Genomic DNA, 26,523 nt, shown 5'->3' with positions numbered 1-26,523 from the left:
ATATTGTTATAGTTCTTATGATATTTATTGTAAATTTTTATGTGACTTTTGTATTCATGCATTTGAATTTTATGTTATTGTAGACGGATTACATTTGTTAAAATGTCTTGGTAAACTGTAACCCATATTTTTCATCTTTTTAATTTTGATTCACCTACTTTTATGGTAAGTACAGTGGTGCGGATTTATATTTGGTTAGTACAGTGCAGTCGGAACTTTAAAATATATCAAATTGTAACGTATATAAATATTAGAAGTATTTGTGCCCAATACGTAGATTTTTTTTCAGAGAAACTAGATGCTAAGCATTTGTTGTTCATTTTATATTAAATGAGCTTTCCATATAGTCTTTTTTAATTTCAAATTCAACATTTTTCATCCCATTTCATTTCTCTTATTCTGTATTGTTCTTTACCTCACACTGATATTTACAAACTAAGTAAATAAATATCCTTTATCATAGTAAAGATAAATTAGATATTAACTAGTTTTAAATTTTTTTGTTTTTTTATCTCAGCTTCTAGTGTTTTTAGCATGGCTTGTGTAGATAAGACATATATTGTTATGAATTACTTTATACACTATTAACAATGGGACTTAAAGCACCAAAACAGTGTTCTGTTATAATCATATTGGTATAAACAATGTTCTCTTTTCAAATCTTGCTCATTACTATTAACTTTTATGCATTATTGGATACCTGATAATACTCATTATCTGATTCGTGTAATAATAAACAACAATGAGCAGTCTGAAATAAGTGCTGTTGTTGTTTCATCAATGAAGATAGTTGTTAAGCCTAAATCTGAAGGTTAACCTTCTGAATGTATATAAGTTTAGAAAGGGTGAGATTTAGAAGAAAAAACATTTGTTAGAAACTATAAATTTAGAATACTATAAACACTGCTGGCCAAAATCGTGAGGCCGATGAAAATGAAGAAAAAATATGAATTTTGCGTTGTTAGACTCAACCACTTATTTGATAAGAGCTTTGAAAGATGAAAATAAGAAAAGGGAAAATAAAAATAAACTTTTTTAGCATTTAATAAGGAAAATGTGAACACTATGAAATTAGCCTACATACTAGCTGGTCAAAGACCATACCAAAAAAAAGTCTAAACAGGGTAGGAAATGCCCAACAAGAGGTCTCAGTAGTAATGAAGCCATCATTGTGGATAACTGCAAACATTTGCTTTGGCATGGTCGATATAACATTTGCAGAAAGCTGGCTGGAATGTTATTCCAAGTGGTGAAGATGGCTTCACGAAGATCATGTACTGTTTGGAATTTATGTCCATTTCTATAGACTTCCCTTGCCATCCACCCCCAAACATTTTCAGTGGGGTTCAGTTTGGGTGAACACGCCTCATGGTTTAAAAGAATCGCGTTATTTGCCATGAAAAAGTCCTTTGTCCTGCAGGCATTGTGGATTACAGCATTGTCCTGCTGAAAGATCCAGTCATTTTCACATAAGCGAGGGCCTTCGGTCAATAAGGATGCTCTCTCCAACATGCCAGTGTAGCCAGCTGCTGTTTGACATTTCTGTATAACCTGAAGCTCCATTGTTCAATAGAAGGAGAAAGCACCCCAGATCATGATGGAATCTCCTCCACTGTGTCATGTAGAAAATGTCTCCAGTGAGATATTCTTATCGTGCCAGTAACGTTGGAAGCCATCTGGACCATCCAGGTTAAATTTTTTCTCATCAGAGAACAAAACCATCTTCCACCTTTCTTCATCCCATGTTTGGTACTTCTCAGCAAAGTTTTTAACTGAGCTGTTTCGTGTTGTGGAAAGAGGTGTGGCTTTTGAAGACATTTACAGTTTTTAAAGCCTTTCTCTTGTAGATGCCATCTTATTGTTTTTGAGCTGCATTTTACGTCCGTAAGGGCCTTAATCTGGTTTGATGATCGGCTAGTGTCTTGCCAGACAACCCGTCGAATCCTTCTGCTCAACACCAGCGAAATTTTCTTCCCCCGACCATTTGAAATTCTCGTTCCGTATCCCTCAGGGTCTTTTAAGAAATTTGCAACAGCAGTTTTACAATGCCCAATCTCACCAGCGATGACACATTGAGAGAGCTCTACCTTGCAGCTCGACAATTCTGCCCCGTTCAAACTCTGTCAACTTTAAAGCCTTTGCCATGTTTTTACCCAATGTAACACAGGAAATGTCAGTGAGAGATGTTGACAATGCTAAAGCTTGAACACAAATGACTAATTTTCGTTACGTGTTTACCGATAAACGCTTCGTTTCAGTATGGTCTTAAACTTTTGACTTTTTCAGTATTTAGGCTAATTTCATAGTGTTCACATTTTCCCTATTAAATGCTAAAAAAGTTTATTTTTATTTTCCCTTTTCTTATTTTCATCTTTCCAAGCTCTACTCAAATAAGTGGTTGAGTCTAACAACGCAAAATGCATATTTTTTCTTTATGTTCATTGGTCTTAAGATTTTGGCCAGCAGTGTATGGTATTTGTCACAGTTCAGAAATAAACCTTAGGGATTAGCTACTATCTTGTAAATAAATGCTAATTTTCTTCACAATTTTTCATCTATTCTGTAGAAAATGTTAAAATATATGCTAAAAATTTCTAACAAAACAACAACAAGCTCTAGTATAGTTTTAAAGAAAATTCTGACTTTTCTTTTTTGCAAAAGAAAAACCCATTTTATTTTTGCTTTATGCAATATTTATTTGATATACTGTTTTAAACAAATATTGTCTTAATTTGCTGAAAAATTGATAAATATGTGTTTTAAAAAGCATATGTAGGCATGCATGTCCTAATGTTTTTATTACAGGTTGTTCTTTCTGTCCTACAAGTTTTACTTTATTTTCATAAGTCACACATAGCCTTGATTAGAGTAATCACCTAATCTGTAAGTTGTAGCATCATATTCATCACCTAAAATGATTGCCCTTTCAGCTGTAGAAGCATTACAATGTAATAGTCAATCCCAGTTTTTTTGCTAAAGAGTAGCCCAAGAATTTGGTGATGGTTTGTGTTGATTTCCTCTACGTCTGTCACTTCTTTAAAAATGTCTTATCAAGAATAAAAGTAGAAAAGAACTGCACTGCACTGTATGAAATAGAAGAAAAAGTATTAACTATTAAACACTAAATTACATGTACAAAAGGATTTGCATTGGTCATTACATTTGAAATAAATATTAATAGATGTTTTTAAACTCTAGTCATTTCCTCAGTTGTGTGAATGATGATTTTTCATTAAAAAGTTACCTAATGTACCCTGCTGATGTTTTGCTGTTAAAACATTTGATGTATACATCTATGTTTTATATGAAAACATTTGTCTGATTTTAATCATTTCACCTAAATAAAACATTTTGCTTAAAGTTACATGTATTGCAAAGTAATTCATAATTTGTAACTGTAATCTCAATTTATTTTAGTCCGAATTTAGTTTTTATCTCATCTTTTGTAAATACTCTAAAATATGAAGTAAAGATTGTATGTTCAGGTATTTTAATATTTTCATTCAACTTTAGTTATGCTTATTTTCAATGAAACTAAATAATTAACAGCGTTAAAAACTCACACAGTGATAGTATTGTGCATGGTGTATAATCTTGCAAACAAACATTGGAATTTTATACATCAACTGTTATTGTACAGCTGATGGACTCTGCTCAGTCCTTGGTCTCAAGTGATAAAACTGTCAAAGTATAAGTGTTGAACTTTATATACTGACTAATGTTGCAGCTGAAACAAACAACATTGTTTTTCTATTATTTAATAAGTGTAAAGTGCATCTATATTTAATAAGGTGAATCGATAATACTACTTGTAAACCAAACCTTCTGATAACATCAGTAGAACAATACCATTTGGTTTTCTGGTGGAAACTGTGCAATGGATTTTATCTGATGAAAAAGGCATTGAATTTATCTTTTTAGTAGACTTGTACATTACATACTATAGACAGGCAACTTCATATAATCAACATTTTAGCGTTCATAGAAGTGAGTGCTATCAGCTCCCACCAGCAAACATGCTCTGTACATAGTACTGCTACATAATCTAACCTTTGTAAAATAGGAGTCGTAAAAGCCAAAGTGCATTTACCTATGTAGAGTAGTTTACTTACTGTCTGCCCATTACGATTTTAGTGAAGAAAGTATGTGGAAGGCTATGGGGAATGTGTATCCTGTGAAATTTTATAAATGTGGAGTGTTGGTGTAATAAGCCTAATATAAACACACAGTGTTGGACAATCTAGTTTACAGCTAAGTGCATAAAATTTATCATGGAAGTAAAAACGTTGATTGTTTTAAATTTCACTTACTTTTAAATTAAGCTACTTTTTGTTACGTCATTAAAATTTTAAATAAAAAACGTCCTCTTTAATCGAGTCTCTATATTAAGAAATCAACAATTTTTTTTCTTTATACATTTAATTTTATATTTTTAGTACATAGAATAATAACAATAGTAGGTTATAGTTTTGTTAGCAAGTGTTGCTACATAAAAGCTATTCTTGAAATGTCATGTTGTCAAAATGCATTGGCTTTTCTGTGTATTAGAAGTTATCGACCTAACTGATTTTTACCAATAATTATTCTATGAATACACTACATATTTATCTCGTGAATGATCTTCACTTTGATTGGCTCACAGAAGAACTTGCAAACATTTGACTGCTTCAGTTGCTCTTTTTTTTTTTTTTTTTTTCCTCTTTGTTGGTCAAGCTTGATTTCACAAAACTTATTTCAAATGCATATGAAATGTAAGATTGAGATATACTATACAGTGGATTTGGTAGTACTTGGCTAATCACTTTTGATGGGCTGCATACTAGTATTTAATAATGAACACTTGAATTGCCATTGGAAATTATTTTTGACACATGTTCACTCAGCCACACAACAGCTGAGAATGTTTTAAATCATTTCTAAATGCTGCAAAGAATATATGCTTAGTGCAAACAGAATAAGTGATAATTTCACTAAATGCTCAAACATAACTAATAAACGAGAAAATACCAGTTAGCTTATTTATGTTCCAGAGCAAAATTATGCAGTACAAGTGAAGAAATATTTTGATATTTATCAGGATCAAATGCTGGCTTGTTATTGCCATTAACTCTGCCTCGAACATTTTGCACTGTTCAAGCTCACACGTGATAGTGTTTTTTTTTTTATCAGAGCAAAAAAATTATATTGTGAAGTTTCTAGCAGGTAAGATGTTATATGGTAGGTGCACCACTCAACATGCTACTCAGTTAACTTCCATATGTCTAGTTCTACATCTGTCAGGCTCATTTCATCTATTAAGCTCTGTAATGAATGTATAATTTGAAGTTGATTGTAATATGAAGCTGAAAGTACAAGAAGTATGTACAAGCCCTCGCTGTGATGATGTGATGGCTGGAGTAATATTTGAGAAAACTACTTGTGATTTTTTCAAAAAATACATTAACTTATGAAATTTAATTTGCAAAAAAAGTGGAATAATGATTTAAAATAAATTTTCTTTTATACTTTGCATATGACTTTTCAAAAACATGCATACAAGGATAGCTTAATGGTCACATGGAATTTTATTCTTGGTCCCCATGATAATTATATATTATGAAGTAAATACAATAAGAAATCCCAAAGTTAGAATAAAAGAAATTGTAACACTTCAGCTATATTAAATAAAATGTTTGAGGTCCAGCATGGCTAAGTGAATTGGGTGCTCGACTCACAATCTGAGGTTGCAGGATTGAATCCCAGTCACACCAAACATGCTCACTCTTTAAACCATGAGGGCATTATAATGTGATGGTCAATTCCACTGTTTGTTGAAAGAGTATCCCAAGAGTTGGCAGTGGGTGGTAATGACTAGCTGCCTTCCTTCTAGTCTTAGTGTTAAATTAGGGATAGCAAAATGATTACATATTGACACCAGTCTTAACATCATATCTCCAATTATCTTCTGTGTGGCTTACAAGTAATGTAACTAGAAACATTAATTTACTTCAGTACAGATAGGATTGTAGTCTATGTAAATTGGTTTTGTCAGTATTTTTGTTCATGTGTATAAGGGGTGATCAAAACATTTGAATTATGGCATAATTTTTTTTTAACAATACACGTGTACACAATTGGTCTGCCTCAAGTACTTTCCTCCTGCACATACACATTTCTTCCACCAGACTAGAGTGAGTATTTTGAAATTTTTATCATTTTGCAATGTTGATGGATGACCACTTATTTTTTTTCAGTTTTCAATGACTCATTTCCTTGTCAAATTATTTGAAAAACATCTTTTTTGTTACAGCATCATCTATGCAGACTGTCATTAGCATTTTGTGTGCTTTTGTAGCTGTTTTCCCAAGCTCAAATCAAAATTCCATTTTTACCCACTGCTAAAAATGTGGCATTTTTGAAGAATGATGCACACACATTCTAACACATTAAGCTTGCAGCACACTGGAGCATAATAACTGGATCAGACTTGGCAGGTACATTAGAGTGGGTTGACTTTCATTCTTCATCACCACCACTTGTTCATTAGTAATGAGATCTTTCACTGAACTTTTCATCACCCTGTGTATATGTGCAAAAATAAAACAAGTACCTCACTGTATTAAACAATGAACCATGAGGCTAAAAAGTTTCATTTTGTTAATCAATAAGAACAAATGATAGAAGAGGTAAAAGCAGACATTGTTTTAATTTAAAGATATACATGTTTTTATACAGCAGTATACACCTCTGGGGAAATGATACAGAAGATAATAAATTAAAGTATCTTAGGTGAAATGGACTTTTTGCTCAACAATTATACTTGTAGAATAATAGTGGGTGCAAAAATACTTTCATCAGAAGCTAGTGTTGCAGCATTATCATAGAAGTTTTGTACCACTTGAAAGGTTCAGTCTACTTTTTATTACTTTGTTTTCATCTGTTTTTATTAATTTTTTTCCCTGTATTCTAAACTCATGAAATACAAACATGTAACTCATTTTATAGTTTTCAGTGGATTTTTTCCAAACTTAAATGAGTTTTCCCTTTAACTTGTAATAAAAGAATAAGAATTAGATTTTTAATAAGTCAATTGAGGAATTGGCTCAGTTTATTTCAGGCCTTAATTTATGAATTTTATGTTTGTTTTTTATTTTAGACTTCTTTCACCTTTGCATTTGGATAGAATCTTAAACAAAAATTGTTACTAAGTTGCAATCTCAAAGCATGCAATCTTTTTACAGGATTTATCACTTAAAACATTTGCATATACTTGTACTATATCTTTTAGCCATCTATTGATAAGTCCAATACACTTAGAGCTGCATCCAAAACGATGAAATTCATAAATGGAATTTAAAGATATTTGAGATCTGTCCATAAACCAGAAGACCTTCCCAGTCCATATTGTGGCTCAAAAATCACACACGTGTCTATCTGTGGATAAATTTCTATGAAAAAGTTTGTGTTTATTTCTTCACTAACATCACATCTACCAATTTAGGGTAGTACTATTGTTATTGATTGTTTTGCTTTTTTTTGATAAATTAATATTTTGCTGCCTACATCATTCTTAGGATGATGTTCTTAAGTTTTTGTTATTTCTTTCTTTATGCAGATATTTAATTATGCTGGCGATTTTATCTGATAAACTAAGATTTTCCCTACTCAAACTAAAATCTTGTTTAAGTTTTTCTTGAATTGTAGTAGAATAAGCTAATAAAATAAAAATGTAGATGTGTATGTATATTTTTATGGAAAAAGGTTTTAATATTATTATAAGATCTTATTCAATATTTTAATTTAGAAGTTAACTAGAGAACACATTACTTTAAGTTTGAGAGACTGATATTTAGACATGGGTATATTGAACTAATTATTTAGTCATATTTATAACCATTGAAGTATTTATTGGAAAATTCCAAAGTATGTAGTGGGCAAATGATCAAGTGTTTGATTAAGAGAAGATTGGTCAAATAGTTATTTATTAAGAGTTAGTATTTCTTTAAGATAACCAGCATTTGTTAACAGTGAAGGAAATTTTTTTTTAGGGAATTAGGCCTACAATAGTTTCTATTTGAAAATTTGACCAAATTTGAAAGGGATAATAGCAGACATTTAAAGAAGAAATACATTAATCTTATCATTTTTAGGAAAACTGGATTTTACTGTTTTCTTTCTTGTTCCAAATATTCCAAACGAACCTGCCAAATGATAGATCACGTTACAATATGTGTGTGTGTGTACATGTATGTATGTATGTGAGAGTCAGAAAGAGAAAAGCTAATTCCTTCCATAAATTATAAGGTAGCTTTGTCAGTGTGCTTTAAGGACATTGCCTAATATGTGTACATTTATACCTTGTGTGATTACTATGGCATGAGTTGCAATAGACATTCACTAAACAATGTAATGAGGTTTTGTTCAAACTCACAGTTGCAAAATGCATATGAAATATTAACGTGTTAATAAATAGTTTTGTTTTTTATCCACAGATGAGTGGCTCATAGAATAGCTCAGAGATGATTTTTCTCTTGTTTTTTCCAAGTACAAACTTTTAGGTCATAACTCCATTATCTCTTGACTGATTTGAAATCTAATTACAGTTATGAACTCAGGAGGTCAAGCCCTTTCAATAGCTGTATTTGATCATGTCCAAGGTCTCATAGATTAATTTATTCTAATCCTACCTAAAATAATTTTAATTTAAAGATAGGTTGAAAGAGATTTTGATGAGTAATAAAATAAAATTACTTTTATTGCTTCATGCTAGATAATAGTGAGGCACAAAAATATAGCTAATATAGAAAGAAATAAAGATCTCGTAGATTAATTTTTTTGTAATCTTGTCTAAAAGAATATGTAAGGATTCTTGTGTTGTTGTTTTTTTTTTTTCCCTGTGAATAAAATGTATGTATATGTCCTGGAAAGAGACACTGAAGGAAGGAAATTATGTCCAAACTGTTTTATTGTTTGATAAGATAGATGTCAACTTTGGAATAAAATAATTTTTTCAGGTTTTTGTTTGAGTATGTATGTGTGGAGCTTTAAATATAATTTATATGAGAAAGATTTATTTATGCTGATCAAATGTTCTAAAGAAAAACAATTTCAGTTAGATTAGTTATTTTAAAATAGAATGTTTCATTGATTCCTCTATTACTGAATTAAAGTTGTTTTGTTGAAATCTGACATTCCAAAAAAATCTTCCTAATGTTTTGCTACTTGGAGTGCCACTTTTATTAAAAAATAAGTGTTAAGAATTCCTAGGATTTTGTAAATGCAGTGTCTTCTGTTTTCTTCCTCTGTTATTTTTTCTAATTAGGTGCATTGCCAAGAAGAGTATGCTTCCCCCAGAAAATCCATTGATTTGTCTTCACTCAAAGCTTGCAAGTTACCATTTTGTAATTAAATGCTGCAGTGACTATGACTACTGTAACCTTTATCTCTCTCCATCATTAGCACCCCCTATCCCTGAAGGTAAGCGAAGGACCTCAGTACCTATGATTTTACCATCGTTTTGTGAAGGGATATCAATAAACCTTTCTTGAATCTGTTGCAAATAAAGGTATAGTACAAAGACTACCACCGTCTACATGCTATCCTCTTATCAAGCTTTGGGGATACCATTTTATATTTAGACCAACGTTAATTTTTATTTGTTTTGTTTTTTTCTTCTATGATTTCTCTTATTCAGGTGTCTGGACAAGGCAAAGATGTTCCCACCAGAACATCCCCTGTGGTGCCTAAAGTCAGAAATGAGCAGTTCAAATCTAGTGTTGATCTGCTGCAGTGATTATGACTATTGTAATCGAGACCTTCACCCTACTCTACCCCCGGCCCCTGAAGCCACAGGTGGGTTTGCCAGGCTAGCAAAGAAGGGGTGCAGCTAAAGACAGCATTCTTAATCTGTTGAAGGCTTGCTGGCTGGTGTACTTGTATGTGGCTTCTGCTTTTGTGTTGCTTGACTGTGATAACATTAACATGTGGTTTGATTTTCATGGTAAAAGTAGCTTTGTAAAGTACTGCAGTAAGGTCATAATATCTTTGCAAAATTTCTTAAAATGGTTTGACGCTTGTTATTCTCATAACTTGTTTAATTGTCATTTGTCTTCAACTGTGCATGAATCATGCTCTCTCTTCCTGTTCATTTGTTGAACGTGTAAAGTATTAATATCTAAAAAAATTGTTTTATAAATTTAGATTTACATAAAAGTAAGTTTGACAAAAAATCTGTGTGATAGGTTAAAAGCTATAAAGTATATAGGTACAGGTTAACACTATATATTGTACTATGTATTGGTTAGATATGGTAGTTGTATTATATATTTGTATGCTGTTAAATACAGTATTTAACAGCTTCTCTTTTTTATGAAAGAGAAATACAACGAAGGTTCACAACGAAGTCAGTTTTGGCATACTTACTTACACAAGTTGTACATAAGCAAAAACTACATATTTTGTGCAAAAAGAAATGTATGTAACTGTAGAGGATTTATGCATTTACCCTATGCAATATTTTTGTTATGGTATAATTAATTGAGTGTACTCTATTTGCTAAACCCAACTGAGCTTATTAAATGTCTCATCATGAAAAAGTCTTTGTAGCTTTCAAACAGATATAATACAAAATAAAAACTATTTCAGGAATGAAAAGAAATTTTTGAAGAAACTACCAAAAACTAGCTGAAGTATGTAGTTTGTTTGCAAGCCTTTTAAACTTTGCATTAGATGCCATTTTCCATCCTTCCAGGATTTCCATCTAGTAATTTTCCATGAAACCATAAGCTACTACTCAAAACCACTATTTATTTTTAATTGATTTAAATTATTTATAATGTGCTCAATCCAGTTGTATATAAATATTACATGTAACCATTTTTAAAGGTGTTTCATTAGTAATTGTCCCGACAGAATTTTCTAACGTTATAAAGGGTGTAGGAATGAAACCTGTTGTAATAAAATCACATACAGAGGAAAAAGAAAAACATGATAAACAATACAAGGATTATTAAGGGGTGATTAGTTTTTTAGTAAATATAAACCTTTGGTTTTGAATAGGCAAAGAATTGTAAAACAGTTTATACAAATATGAATATGCTAACTTGTTTTTCATTTTTCTTGACAAATTGCACTAATAAATGTTAAAAATTTCACTTCTAAAATATATTTAGTTAAAAAATTCTTTAACTATCATTACAGGCTTCCTTAATCAAACTGGGTTCATGACAGAGTTTCCATAGTATAACTTTTTATACATTTTGTGTATCTATAAAATCCTTAAGATTTCAGTAAATATTACAAAGTTTTTGTACATGCAAAATCAGATTTGTTTACAGGAAGATACAGTTGCAAGATTCAGGAGTGAGTTAATTAAAATATACCTGATAAGCTTAAGTATTTCATATAGCACATTTAAATCACAAGTGTGTGCTTATTATATGGCTTGTAGGTGCAATGCCTGTTTTAAGGTAGTTGAGGTGAGGACTTGTAATGAATTCATACACTGGTGTAAGTAAATAAGTGCCAAACATCTTTCATAGAACAAGGCTATTTAGTTTGAAAGGTTTATTTTATTGATAAGTAAATTTTTTAATCACAGAATTAGCCTGAGTGAGAGGTAATGTACATATTCATTTATTTATTGTTTGTGTGTAAATATTCAGAAGTATCTACTCTGCATGCTTGTTGTCTGCTCCCAATAAATGTATTTATGGTTAGCAGTTGTAATTCATTGCTTTTATCAGTAGCTTTCCTTTTGGTTAGTGTGTCAGCTCTTTAGCATTTGGCTGAAGACTAGCATCACTGTTAGTGTTTGTGTATCACTATTTATACTTAAGACATTAGTACTTTTAATGCAAAGTAACAACTGAAACAGAAATGTTATACCTTTAGATAATAAACATGCTGGAATGTATATTTAATGCAAGAGGGTGCCTTAGCTTGTTTTGATTTAAAATTTTATCAATATTTTCTTCCTTAACAAACTTCTTAATACAGTATGAAAGTGAGTAGGCTTACTTTAATTCATATGTGGTTGTTTAGAGTTGTTACTTTTACTAGATATTTTTATATGTTCCATAAATTATAGTTATTGAATTTGTATGTATTTTTAAAAAGTGGTTAGTTAAATTTGTATTAAACACATGTTGGATCATTACAGGTGTAAAGAGGGTTCAGTATATTAAAACAATTCTGATTATGCATATAAGCAAATCACATGACAACTACAACTAAAATAAATTTGTAATAGAATGACCTGTATCAGTACTACATAACATGGTTTAGGTTTTGGTAGATAGTGATCACTTTTGAGAGAGGTCTGTGACATCTCTTTCGAATACAAAGTATTTATACAATCATATTGTAAAGATTCATTCATATTTGGGATTTAGAATTTCTAAGGTATAGATGTTCATTTTACTCATTGCTGTTGAAAACAAAGGAATATGAATCAACTTGACACCAATACCATCCAGAAGGAGTTCTGTAATAGTCATATTTCAACTATGGTAAACAAAGTTCAGCTTCTAGTAACAGGTGAGAAGTCATCAATACAAATGTTAGTGACATATTCATTTAACTGTCACATACCTCAAGCAGTTGTAAAATGAAATGGGTATTGTTGCATTTCATAAGAAACCATACCTGTTAAACTGTTATATGCAGTGCATGTAGATTTCTGTATGATTGGTATTGAAATAGACACTGGAGAAACATTGTTTTCATACACAAGATGGATCATAAAGGATCTGTAAGTAGGAGTAGCTTGTTTTAGATGTTATAGTCTTACAATGGATTCTTTTACAATTGAAACTATGCAGCATGGCTATTCTCGACATGCATAATCATAAGATAGCATGATAAGATAAGAGTACATGAACTTTAATGGTGTGATGAGGCTTCCCAATTTTAATATAATATACTCAACCTCTGTAGTAGTGTGGTTCCATTATGAGCTTGTGAATCATTCTTTCCCATTTTTATTATGTTTGTAAAGAACATGTTGAATCAAAGAAGTGTGGTAAATTAAATTCAAAGAAATATGAGGAAACCCTAGCGATGTCAATATGTGAATTTATCTTCTTCCAGTTTGAATTTGAGCAAGCTTACCTGTCAAGAGCATTGATTTCATAAGGTTTCCTTGAAATTCTTTTTCATCACTATATTCTAAATAGTAAAGTAAAACTATGCTAAGTGATACTGTGGGCATCAAAGTAATATGTTTTGAAGGATTTGAATAAAAAGCCTGTTTACTGATGAAAGTTGAGGAACTGAAATAACTGCTGTATGCTTAAACTTGTTTCTCTAAGGACCAAGTTATCCTTTTATGTTCAAAATTTAAAGGAATTTCCAACTACTGGGCTTGTGTACAGTATTATTAAACATTGTTTTGAATTGTAGGTATGCATGTTCCCTACGTTATTATGATAATGGAAACATATTAGCTAATAACCTTTTTAACTTTTATTAGAGATGTTTTTAGCATATTTCATCATTGGATCTACTGACAGTTTTTTAACCAAGTGAGACTTTAGGGTTTATCCCATATCTTATACTGAAAATGTCACCATTTTTTATTGAAAGTTTCCAAACATAATGTATAATCTGCAAACTAGTGCCAGAATTTCTATTTGTTCAATTATAATAATAATCTTTAAAAGATTTATGTATCTTACGACTTGTAATTATATTTCCATTGTTATCAAGTATTCAAACATTGCAAAAAGTCATTGTAAGGATCCAACATTAAGTTATATGCAGTGTTACATTTTCTATTTTTCTCAAAATTTAACTTTTTTTTTCTATGTATGTGGAGCAACATTTTTCAATCCTTTATTTATACCATAAGTGCATGTTTAAGAGGGATTAGGTTCCTGAATATTGGGTATATAATGCATGATCTTAATTTGTTAATCTCAACTACATGTATATTTTGCATGCCAGATATTTACTGTTCTCCTTAAGAATAAACTGGTTTTCTATTTTACCTCATACACAACACCATACAGCAAGCTTACAAGCAGTCATCAACTCAGCCTTGTCCAGAACCATTCATTCGTATGATTAGGTTCTTCATTTCTGGATCATTCTACTCTATCAGACAGTTTGATTTTTTTTCAGTATTTATTTGATTATCAAACTTGACCATTGTTAACATGTTTTTTGTTGTTTTTTTAAAAAAGAATCTGTATGTTGTCTGTTTGTCTTGTACATTTTATTTTAAATGAAAATAAAACCTTTTATTTAATAGCTCATGGATTGATTTGTATAAACTCAAGGTTTGCACTTAACAGATATTGAAACCTTGTGTAGTGAATATTGTCTCCAGTAAGTAGTACTAATATGTTTGTGTATTACAGCTTTTGTGATTAGTTCTAAAAACATTTGTTTTACATGTTGAAATGCAGTAAAGAAAAAGCGTACTTATGGTGAAATGTGAACTGTACAGATTAAAAAAGATGTACATGCCTTGAATTGTCAAGACTTGTTCCCAAGATTTGGTATATGTAAGGGAGAGAGACATCTCCTATAATTTTATTTTAAAAGTGGATAATTTTATTCAAGTCTATATGTTTTTAATAAATATCTTTTTTTATTTGTGGTAAACATTTGTATTCTAAATAGGATTAATTTTTAAAAATTAACTTGTATTATCACAGATAAGGGCTAAGAAAGAAGTGAACAAGGAATTAGCATTAAATCATACCATAATAGCTTTTTAGTTGTGTATGCATGCATAATCACTTTTGTTTGTGAAGAATGCTTCGTCCTGTATGCGAGCATTGTTAAAACAAAGTTGTGAAAATGTAAATTAAGTGTTCCATTATATGAAGTAGCTGGTGAAGTAAGTTAACAGTTGCATTCTTTCAGCTTTTGGTATACCATTCTAATTTTGAGAATTCCTGACATTCCAACACAGACTTAATGTCTTTTTAGAAATGTATTTAATTTTAACTATTTTCATTTCTCACAAATGTGTGTATTTATAAGTTATCATCCAGACTACACAGCTTACTAATTAAGTGTACAAGGCTTAATATGGCATGAAAAATTTGAAGTAGATATGCTGCATGTTATGATATACATAAATAATTTTAACTCTATAATTCTTGGAAACTTGTTTTATATGCAGCAAAAGCCAATATCAGGTAAGTTACACATAATTCCATTTTTTTATTGTCTGATGACTAAAAACCACAACAAATTATTTTATCTTTCATTTACTTGGGTGTAGCTCCCCCCTAAGTTTTGTCTTCCTCAGTAGCAGAAACTATTTGTACTGTAGCCAATTCATGATTTGTATTTAGGACTGCTAGTCTTGCATTATGTTGTACATCGGGTCAAAGCTTAATCTTGCCAGTAGACAGGAAGTAAAATCTATCATTGTAGCCAGCTAACAGGACCTAGTTTACTCTGCTTTCTTCTAAAATGTTTTTTTTGTATATTATGCACTTTGTTAAAAACTAATGAATGTAAAAGAATGCTTTTTTTTTCATTGAAACTGGTGTTTATTTTGCATTATTAGGATTTAAGAGAGAAATATCTGTGACTACTACCAGTTAATCTCATTGTAATCATGAGATATTCTTTAAAAAGTACTTGCAACTGACCAGAAAATAAGGAGTAAAGTATCTTCATTATACTTAGATTCTTACAATCCAAAAATTAAATTAATGAAACTGAAACCCAAACCTAATCACATTTTAAACCTTTTTCATACCTAGGCTCTTTTGAATTTGCATAAAATTCAAAGCACACACAAAAACGTTTTAAACGTTGTCAGACTAAAAATGACTGCAGTTTTTTTTTTAGTTTTTTTCTGTCTATTTGCTAACTTTGAATTTGAGCTTTTCTAGAAGAAAGTTTTTAAACATCAAGAATTGTCTTGTCCTGTTATAAAATCAACCATTCAAATTTTACATGGAATAAGGTGTAATGACTATAAAAACAACAGCAGAGGTAGAAAGTAGAGACACTTCTAAATCACAAAAATATGCATGAATTCCTTCATTAGTTTTATCTTCAGCATGTGATTTCTCAGTAAACCTTGTCAGTGAGACATGCTTGGTGGCTTGTTTGTCAAACTAAGCTTTACAATAGTCTCTCTCTCTCTTTTCAATTTTAAATAGAATTTTGGACACCTTGCAATATCTGACAAATGGTTTGCCCACAGGTGTAGTTAAAAGATTAAATCCTTTATTTCACTAATTTTTTTTTTGGTTTTGACCTCAATATCTGAAACCATGATGCTTCTTTGTAATTCATCTAGTTTCTCAGCGTTAGTCTTATTTGTATATATACTTGATGTTTGTTTAATTAGTTGTTCTTTTCATTATATATGTGAAGGTAAGGTTACTTGAACTGTCTCAACACTGTTATTTAAAGTTCATTCCAATAGAGACAAAGGCAGTCTTCAAGTTGATTCTTTACTTGTGAAAATGTTAGTGTAAAGTTATGACATTATTATACCAGAACAAATTGTTCAGTCTGTTGACATAATCTTTTTTCTCCCTTATTTTGGAAGTGGTTGTATTGTGTGCTGATAATGTGTGTAAGCCAACCAATATGACTTTGATTACCCAGACTATAATATTGGAATTACAAATGCCTTTATGTTTAACAGAAAGAGTTCAAGAAAGAAGTTAGCATATTACTACGCAAAGTGAAACAAAATTGTGGAATCCATTTGCTTTCTTTTTTTTTTTATCACAGTCAATCACGTGAAATCTACAGAAGAGCATCTAAGCACTTTGGAACTTGCCATCATCATTGGTGGGCCATTATGTTTTGTGTGCATTGCTGCTGTAGTAGTTCTTTCCATGTGGCAACAAAAACATAGGTTGCGGCATTACAGACAGCAAATGGAATCTGAAATGGTAATGGGACATCCTGTGCTGGGAAACAGTATCAGAGACATGATGGACATGACCACTTCAGGGTCAGGGTCAGGTATGTTTTAAGATTTTTCTTAAAAAAGGCATTAGCTTCTTCAACATCTAAGTTAGTATGATTAGCTTTAGTTTCTGCTCTAACTATATTGGAATTAGATGGACTTGTTAACTTAAGTATAAGTAACAACCAATTGTTACAACAAGTGAAAACTCCACCATTGACAGTTGCACTAACTATTTTTATTATCATTTATTGTAGAGAGAGAATTAAGTTTCAGCAAAGACTTCCTGTAAGCCCAAAATATCATGTTTTTGTGTAAACAGAGTTCAAAGTAAAGGTAAATTTTGATTTTGAACCATAAAACCTACCTTTACAAATCTCCCGGAAGACAATTATTCTTGTCTATATGCAAACTTGTAATGAAAGTTAATATAGCATAGGTTAAGCTTAGCATGCTATCAGTAGAGTAGTAGCATAATTTTGTTATTTCATTCACGTGGATTAAAATAAAAACTTGCACTCGACAGATTTGCAAAACTTCTTTTGGAGTTCCTTTAAGAAATTAGTGCAGTGACTTTTGAAATGTCATTTACTTGAGTGCTGTAACACTAAGTGTTGTTTATTTTATCTGTATTTAATTTTGTTTCTCTGCAATCTAAAATGATTGTGTTGATAAACCTTTAGTGAGTATAAATAAATCTGTTTTTTGTTTGTTGTTTAAGTTACTTTGATAATGCTATTTTCTAAATGAGAAGTTGTTATGAAGTAATTGTTTTACAGTCTAGAAAATTAGAGCATATCAAGAATCAACTTAATAGTAAACTTCATGCAAATCAGTACATAAATGTGTCTCTCATTGACATAGACAAAACAACATTTGTTCTCTCTCGTTGTCTTTGTATTGGGTTGGCCCAGTGTTGTAATTGTGAATTTTGGAGTTGATGAACTGAGTTGGAATCCAAATGATACCACAAAGTATTCTATACACTTGAGATGTGGATACATTATAAAAGTGATGGTCAGTCCCTTAATGTGAATAGTAGATGGTAGGATAAAACTGATTGGCTGCCTTCCATGTCAGACGTTCAGAATTAGAGATGGTGGCAGAGTGCTTTAAAAGCTTTTTGATAAATACAAGTTGTCTGCTAATCTTTTATTTTAAAAACTACTTAATATAACTGCTATTGAATCAATACTGTTAACACTTAAAGGTTGCATTATGTAGAAATTGAAGAAGTCTGTAAGATTTTATGCTGTGTTGGAATATAGTAAATTTAATCACAGTGAAAGCAATTGCAGAAGCAATAAGAGACAATATAAACCTTTTTATTCATATTTTAGGATTATACAAGATGCTTTTAAAGCATAAGTAAAAGATAATGTACATAGTAAATAAATGCCATTTTTTTTCATTTAAGTGTTTTTTTCCTTCTTGTATCTATTTCAACACTTGAAGAAACATTGAAAATGAACTAAGTTTGTTTGGTTTATTATAGGCTTGCCTTTACTAGTTCAAAGGAGCATTGCTCGCCAGATACAGTTAGTCGAGATTATCGGTAAAGGTCGATATGGTGAAGTATGGCAAGGACGATGGAATGGAGAGCCAGTAGCAGTTAAAATATTTTCATCTCGAGATGAACGATCTTGGTTTCGAGAAGTGGAGATTTATCAAACAGTAATGCTTCGTCATGAAAACATCCTTGGATTTGTTGCTGCAGATAACAAGGGTGTGTGTGTAAATAAGATTAACTTTTCTGGTTCATGTATTAGATAAAAATTATCATTTAAACAAAAAATTATGAATTAAGAGATTTATAATGCCAGAAACTATCAAAACATTAATTCCTAGTATTAGAAGATAGCATATGTTTTAAAGAGCATTATTGTGACATTCATCTCTTCTTGAAAAAAATCTCTAATGGACCAGTTAATAATTGTTAAATTATTGAACTCAAAATCAGATTATCCTGAGGTCTAGTTGAATAAAATCAGTTATGAAAAAGTTGTATTTAAAAATGTAGTCAAGTGAAAGGGCCAAATCTGTCAACTCTGGAGTTTTGCAGATCAAATTAATGTTAATGTAAGCTAAAGCAATTTTATCAGCTAACAACTGTTTAAATATTCTTGTTTACCTTGATATGGTTACTTTTCATTAGATAATGGGACTTGGACACAGTTGTGGTTAATCACAGATTACCATGAGAATGGATCTCTGTTTGACTACTTAAGTCAATTTTCAGTGGATCCAAATGGCATGTACAAGATGGCCTACTCTATAGCTAATGGACTGGCTCACTTGCACATGGAAATTATAGGTACCCAAGGTATGTATATTTACAGTTAACACTTATCATCTGTGAGTCCAAATAGAAGAACCCTTTTAGGCCTTTTATTACAATGGAAAAAAATTATTTGTGCATAATGTTGGATCTTTTTTCATTTTTGTGTGGTGTATTTATATCTAAGGTGAAGTATTCATTTTTCTAGCAAATGCCTCTGTTAGTAAGTATATAATTTCTGTGTTAAGGTTTGTTATTGTAAAAAAGAAAAGAAAAAAAAAGCAGCTGTTTTGAATATTGTTAGGGTTAAGGTTTGCTGTCATAATAAAAGGTACAAGTACTTTATGCTTGTCAAATATTTCCCTTAATTTCTTCTTTACATATTTTATATCGGAGCTATGTATAAAAAATAGCAGTTTGTGTCTATTTTTTCAACACTCACTTGTCCATTGTTCAGAAAGCCCCTTGTTTTACTAGAACTTCTCAGCTGGCCTGAATAATAAGACACAGAATTGTATATCAGATGATATGTATGTCATATAAAACTTTAAGGATACACAATCATGGCTTAAGGTCAATGGTATGAATAAACTAAGATAAATGTGAAACACAAATCTGAAGTCTAACATTTTGTCACAAATATCAGGTCTATTGGTTAACATTGTGAAATTTCAACTTGCAAGATGAACTTTAAATCATTTTTGCTTATTTGGATAATAGCAACTGATATTTAAATTTATTAATGTATTTATTTATCAAAGGATGGGTATTTTATTTATTTTTTTTAGAGAGGGAACAAAATTAAGCAGTACATTCAATTTTATTCTGCTTTCTTAATAAATGGTGTCTTTATGTTTTATTATGTTTTAAGATAACTTTTTTTTTCATTTTAGTGTTCAAAAATTATTTGCATGATAACATAAGAAAAATAATTAATTACAGCATCACAAAATGTTGTAGTTTTGGTATAAGTGTTTTGAAGAGTAGTGATGGACTGACTATGCTAGTTTTGTATTTTTTATTATCTTTACAAGAATGAATAAGGAATATTAGATTACTAAAACCAGGGGATGATATGAATTCTACAGTCTGGCATGTGGACCAATTCCATTGCATTCTTCTCTCACTATCTTCATCATGTTATGCTTCCCTCTTTGTCAGGATTTCATCTACTGCCTGTTGCCACTGTCTAGACTTTTGGGGGGTGGGAGAAGGAAGTGTTAGAGAATACTTAAGAGCTGTGTATTGTCTCTGGCACATGTAGGTCAAAAACCCATAAGAAGTAAACAGATCCTCCTTTTATTCCTATTCATTTGGTCTAATAAGTACTTAAAATGTTATGTGGTGAATTCTTATACATAAACACTCAATATCTTGTGGGTTTTTGTCTTATTTTTCCTCTAAAGATCCACAAATACTGTATTTTTCTTCATTTTAAAGCTAAAATCTTTTTTTAATTCCAAATAACTTAAAGCAAACAAAGTATAGAATCAGGCATATCTTTTATTAGTTCTTGAAATTTTTATGAGTAAGAAAATGGACACATGAGGGTCACGAGAGCAGGGGTTTTAGTCTATCCTGTCATCCCATGTCAGTAATCATCTTATTGTTTAGCTGGAGAATTGTACATTATTTTTTCTTCAGCTGCCCCTCGGTGTGATTTCCTGTACGTGGTGAGGGGACCTCCCTGGGAAGGTTCTGTTCTTTCAGTTTACCTCCTCTGCAATCTAAACATCCACCCACTTGTTTGCCATGCGTGGCAACCCGTGAAGGGGGAGGAGAATATCCTAGTGATTGAAGGGTCCAACCCTAACACACCACTTTGGCCTTGAATTCCTGTAGATGGGCAGCCTTGGGGTGGCTCCCTAAGGTCAATTGGCTAATCCACTCGGGCTAGGGTCAACCAAGTACCAGTGTTGGATGTTCTCAGCAGGTGTTGTGGACATTATATCTGATGCTGGTGTTTGGGTATAGTGCTCACGAAACCCTGACATTGCTGAAGTGTCCGTGTTTGACATTGTAGTGCGTCCCCTCATAGGGCTCCATGGTGGGTGAGGTCAGTGAGCACCGAAATTTCCCTTTCTTTATTATGGATATTCCAATTAAAATTCTTAATAGTGAAAAAGCAATCTACAGATAAATGACCACTTCTTGAAGATTCTGAGCAGCAATTCTCACCATCGGTCCCACCTGTTGCATCTCATTTTCTTATATTGCACTTGCTTTCAGACAAACCTTTCGGGCAAATGTCTCCCTTTCTCATTCAGGAGAGACTTGCTGGCTTTCCAATGTCGGTAAAAAAGCTTCGATCTGGTGACATATTGGTGGAAACATCCACATCTCAACACATTGAACTCCTGTTGCATTCAAAGGCTATTGGGGATGTACCGATAGAGGTTACACCTCATGTTACTTTGAATTCATCACGAGGAGTTATTGTTGAGAGGGATTTCACAAACATCCCAGAGTCGGATTCTTGCTGGTTTCTTCACCCAAGGAGTTTCTGCAGTGAGGCGTACCTCCACTTGCAAAGATGGAATTATAGTGCTGACCAATATCCTCATTTACATAACCATGTTCGCCTGCCACCATCAAGGCAGGTTATCTTAATTGTAGAGTACGGCCATACATTTTCAGTGTCAACGGTTCGGTCACTCAAAGACATCATGTTGGGGTTCCTTGACAGTGGCAAGGACTATGATGCCTATCAGCGTGAAACGGACCTTCATTGCATCGGTTGCAATGGCTCTTACCCATCCTACTTTCGTTCTTGCCCTAAATGGTTGGAAGGAAAAGAGGTGCAGCATTTGAAAACTATTCATAACATTACCTATCCTGAGGCTTAAAAATTGCTGTTCATCACTTCATCTTGGACGTATGATGCTGCACTTTGTTCCACAGCTACTGTGGGAGTGCAGACAGATCTCTCTGCATCATAAAGAATCGTTCTCCAAACAAAGAATCTTTTGACATCCATGGTTAAAAAAGTTGACAAATCAACTCAAATAAGGAAAGTAAGGAAAAAGGACGTGGTTATAAACAGAAGGGTTCTCTGGCCAGTTTGCCTACACGTAAATAAAAATGGCCACCCTGATACAATGGAACTGTCAAAGTTTACGTTCTAATCTAGATGGCATCAAAACACTGATTGCTTTCTATCATCCTGTTTGTCTTTCCTTACAGGAAACATTTCTGAAACCTGCCAATACAGTCACCTTTCAGTGGTTTTCTTTATATAGAAATGAGAGGCTGTGTGATGGACAAGTGCGTGGAGGGGTGGAACTGTTAGTTGATCAGCATTGGTTCACCCTGTCTTTGCCACTCAACACACCCTTCAAGGCCATAGCCATCCATGTTTCCTTGGGTCATACCATCACTGTTTGTTCTCTCTACCTGTTGCCTGAAAAGACATATAACCAATCAGACCTTGATGCTCTTATCGAACAGTTGCTGTCTCCCTTTTTCATCCTGGGGGACTTTAATTTTCATCATCCCCTCTGGGGAAGTGCTGGTATTGATAGGAGGATCGCTCTGTAGAGCATATGCTCTCTGATCACAGTCTTTCTCTTTTCAATACTTGTTCTTCTTATTTCCATGTGCCTAGTGAGTCCTTTACTGCTATTGATCTCTCAATTTCCTCCCCTTCATTATTTTCCCATTTTTCATGGAGATTTATTTGACAGTAATCCAAGAGGCAGAGATCATTTTCCTATAATCTTGAGAGAGACTGGCTGTGGTCGATGCTACCCAACCTGCGTGCCCTGAAAGAAACTAGATCAGGTAAACTGGCCCTCTTTCACTACTCTGGCAGAACTTGATCCTGTCATTGTCTGTAAGCCTTCAATAGATGACTGTGTGGCAGCAGTAACTGACTGTATTATACAAGCATCTGCTCAATGTGTTCCTAAAACCTAGATACATTTTCCACTATATCCTCATCCATGGTGGAATCCTGCCTGCCACATGGCACAGAAGGCTCTCAAACTGCATCTCTTTCTAGCAGCCCTGTGCACATGCTCAATGCATAAGATGTCAAAGACAGAAGGAATCTTGGATTAAGTTCACAACCAGCATATCCTCTACCACCAGTTCCAAAGTCATTTGGGACAAGAATCAAAAGGTCAGTGGGCAATATCACTCTGTCCTCCTCTTGATCTTGCTCTCTGATGGCCAGGAGGTAACTGATACCCAGAGCATTGCTGATACTCTGGGTGAAAGCTTTTGCCAGGTATCTAGCACTTCTACCTCTTCTTCCACCTTCTTAGCCATCAAGACTTGGGCAGAGCAATCACCTTTTTCCTTTCGAGCTGATTGTCTCTATGACTATAATTGTCCCTTTACTGGTGTCACTGGTGGAATTCAAACTGGCCCTTCATCAGTCTGGCAGTGCATAAGTTGGACCTGATGATATACACAATGAGATGCTGTGTCATCTATCTCCTGCTTCTCTTGCTATTCTTCTGGTTGTTTTTAACCAAATCTGGCAGGAGAATGTTTTTCCTGATGCTTGATGCCAAACAACTGTACTCCCTATTCTTAAACCTGGGAAGGATCCCAAGATTCCTTCAAACTACTGTCCAATTGCTTTGATGAGCTATCTCTGTAAGACCTTAGAGAGGATGGTTAATGCTCGTTTTGTTTGGTTTCTCGAATCAAACAACCTCCTCTCGCCCATTGCTCCTTTTGGCCTTCGCGTCCAAGCGCAATTGGGTGGATTGGGTCTGTCCTTGGATAACATTGCAGTATCCACTGGTCAGCGCATCCCACCATGGCTTATTACAGTCCCCAAATGTGACCTTTCTTTAAGTCATCTGAGAAAAGTAGATACTCCCGATTGGAAGTATCATCTTTTATGTACTGAACATCTTTCGAACAATCTTTCTATTCCAATTTATACGGATGGTACCAAATCAGGTGACTCTGTGGTCTCTGCCATGGTTTGTTGGGGTTCGGTGGTTGCGTGCAGAATCCCCTCTACAGCTTCTGTGTTCACTTCTGAACTGTATGCCATTTGTCTTGCCCTGGATCACATAGAAGCTAAGCAGTACTCAAACTGCATGATTTATACTGACTTGCTTAGTTCTCTACTGGCCCTAGAATCGCTTCACATTGGTTCACACCCTATTCTCTCCAATATTCAAAACCGACTGGCCCATTTATCTTTAAATCTACTTCTATCTAGTTTTTCTGCATATTGGGCTACATTGGTGTTTGCGGGAACGAGCTTGCCGACACTGCAGCTAAGTCTATCTGCTCTGGTACTATCACTGCTGTGCCTGCTCCATACATGGACTATGGTCCTGTATTCAAGGGGCGGCTCCTTGCCAGCTGGCAGTCGACTTGGAGTGAGTTGTGCAAAAAGAAGATTTTCCAAATAAAACCATACATTAGACTTTGACTGTCTTGTTCCCGTAAGGAGTGGAAAGAAGAAGTTGTTCTAACTAGACCAAGCATTGGTCACAGTTTTTTAACTTATCATTTTCTTTTATCTGGAGCCAATGCACTGGTGTGTAGTTTGTGTAACATTCAGATCACAATAAGCCACATTTTACTTTCTTGTCATCGTTATGATTCACAATGACGGCACCATTTTAAACATGTTCTGTCCCAAGGTTTGTCCATAACATTAGACAGTGTTATTGGTGATGGTGACACTGTCCACTGAAAGTTTTTTAGTTTTTTAAAGGCCATTAATCTTTTTAATGCCATTTAGGTTTTTTAATATATACAACCTTTTTAATGTGTCTCCCTTTTAAATAATCACAGTTCATCTGGTTCAGTTTGAAACTAGAAACTGACTGTAACATTAAGTAACTCAACCAGGACTGGAAAGGTCAATTTCAGGTGATTGACAGTGGTTTTTGTACTTACCTGTTAGTCTTCCTGGCATGTTATGATTATTACAGTCATGCTACAGAAAGTCCTTTACAACTTGAATTACTGTAGTTCTTCTCTTGATGTTGTAGACTAGATGTAAACTTTGGTTTTGTGCTATTTATTTATTTATTAACTTTTTGTTTTACCTTAATTTCCTTTTATGAATTTTACTGAATTTACTTTTACCTTTTTAACGGACATTTGGCGCAGATAGCGTAGGTGCTTTGTGCCATAAAACACTAAATCAATCAACCAACTCTTCAGCTGAAGATGTACGTTATCTTCATTATCAGGTGGAGATGTACATCATTTTAATTTTCAGTTTGAAAGAAATGCTGCTCCCTGAAAGCCTTACAAGAGCAACTTTGTATCCAAACAGGAAAGCCAGCCATTGCCCATCGTGATTTGAAAAGTAAGAATATTTTGGTGAAAACCAATGGAACTTGTGCCATAGCAGATCTGGGGCTGGCTGTTCGTTTCGACTCGATGACAAATTCTGTAGATATTCCTCCCAACCCAAGAGTGGGAACAAAACGCTATCTTGCTCCTGAAGTACTAGAGGAAACCATGAACATCAACCATTTTGACTGTTTCAAACGGGCAGATGTATATGCCTTTGGCCTTGTCTTGTGGGAAATTGCTTGGCGTTGCAATGTTGGGGGTGAGTTTTACTGATACATTGTTTATTTTTCCTGTGAAACACCTCAGCTTGGAAATGTATAATACTATATTTTTGCCACATGGTTATAGTAGAATTTTTGTTTGTTTATAATCCTTTCACTCTAAATATACTCATATAATTCACTTGTGTTAAAAATAAAAAATGCAATTTTAGGTTATTCAGTCATAAGCATAATCTTTTCTAGTCTTTTAGTTAACTTTGGACAAATAACAGGAATAATGTTTCAGTTATTGTATATACTAATTCATATATATATTTGTTCAAATTTTAAATTTTTTTTTGTCAAACTTGTTTCAAATTGCTTGTTTATTTAGCATTAACTAAACAATATAGGCAACTGTTTTTCTGCATGTACTTACATATTTTTAAGAGATATAGATTAGTATTAGACAAGTCAGATATATAAACATAAATGCAATGGTAAATAAGAATCTCACTATTTAGATAATTTCTAGTAATCAGTAACATGATGTTTGTAAAATAAAAACTTGTTTTTATGATGTGTGTGAAAACTATTAGTTTTCCTTCCAAATGTATACAATTCATAATACCAGGAATTTACGAAGAATATCAGCTTCCATACAATGACTTGGTACCTTCAGACCCAACCATTGAAGAAATGAGAAAAGTGGTTTGTTTAGATAGACAGAGACCTCCCATACCTAACAGGTGGCAAACTTGTGAGGTGAGTTTATGTTAGGTATGGCTTACTTGTTAGCATGATTACTTAGAAAGACCAAGATTTGAGCTCTCAATATTATGTTTATAATATACAGTTAGTAGTAGCCATGTAATGCTTTCTCTTTACTCTAC

At 32.9% G+C, this 26,523-nt stretch overlaps 1 protein-coding gene across 6 annotated transcripts in view; it reads left to right on the top strand.

Moving 5' to 3' along the window:
• Nucleotides 1-26,523, top strand: part of LOC143258459 (TGF-beta receptor type-1-like) — a 51,885-nt gene that overhangs the window by 17,349 nt on the left and 8,013 nt on the right. For 3 of the 6 annotated variants that reach the window (XM_076517461.1, XM_076517459.1, XM_076517462.1), the window contains 6 exons: nt 9,674-9,831; nt 16,693-16,929; nt 18,369-18,599; nt 19,029-19,196; nt 25,408-25,689; nt 26,265-26,395. In XM_076517461.1, the coding sequence (XP_076373576.1) occupies nt 9,674-9,831; nt 16,693-16,929; nt 18,369-18,599; nt 19,029-19,196; nt 25,408-25,689; nt 26,265-26,395 (1,207 nt within the window). Of the gene's footprint in view, nt 1-9,301; nt 9,457-9,673; nt 9,832-16,692; nt 16,930-18,368; nt 18,600-19,028; nt 19,197-25,407; nt 25,690-26,264; nt 26,396-26,523 lie in introns of those variants that run through there. The other 3 variants (XM_076517463.1, XM_076517460.1, XM_076517464.1) reach the window with 3 other exon arrangements.

This window comes from Tachypleus tridentatus, chromosome 8, assembly GCF_004210375.1.
Source record: "Tachypleus tridentatus isolate NWPU-2018 chromosome 8, ASM421037v1, whole genome shotgun sequence".
NCBI classification, from domain to species: domain Eukaryota; kingdom Metazoa; phylum Arthropoda; class Merostomata; order Xiphosura; family Limulidae; genus Tachypleus; species Tachypleus tridentatus.
The sequence above is the reverse complement of the archived record's forward strand: the minus strand, read 5'-3'. Positions and strand labels throughout refer to the sequence as shown.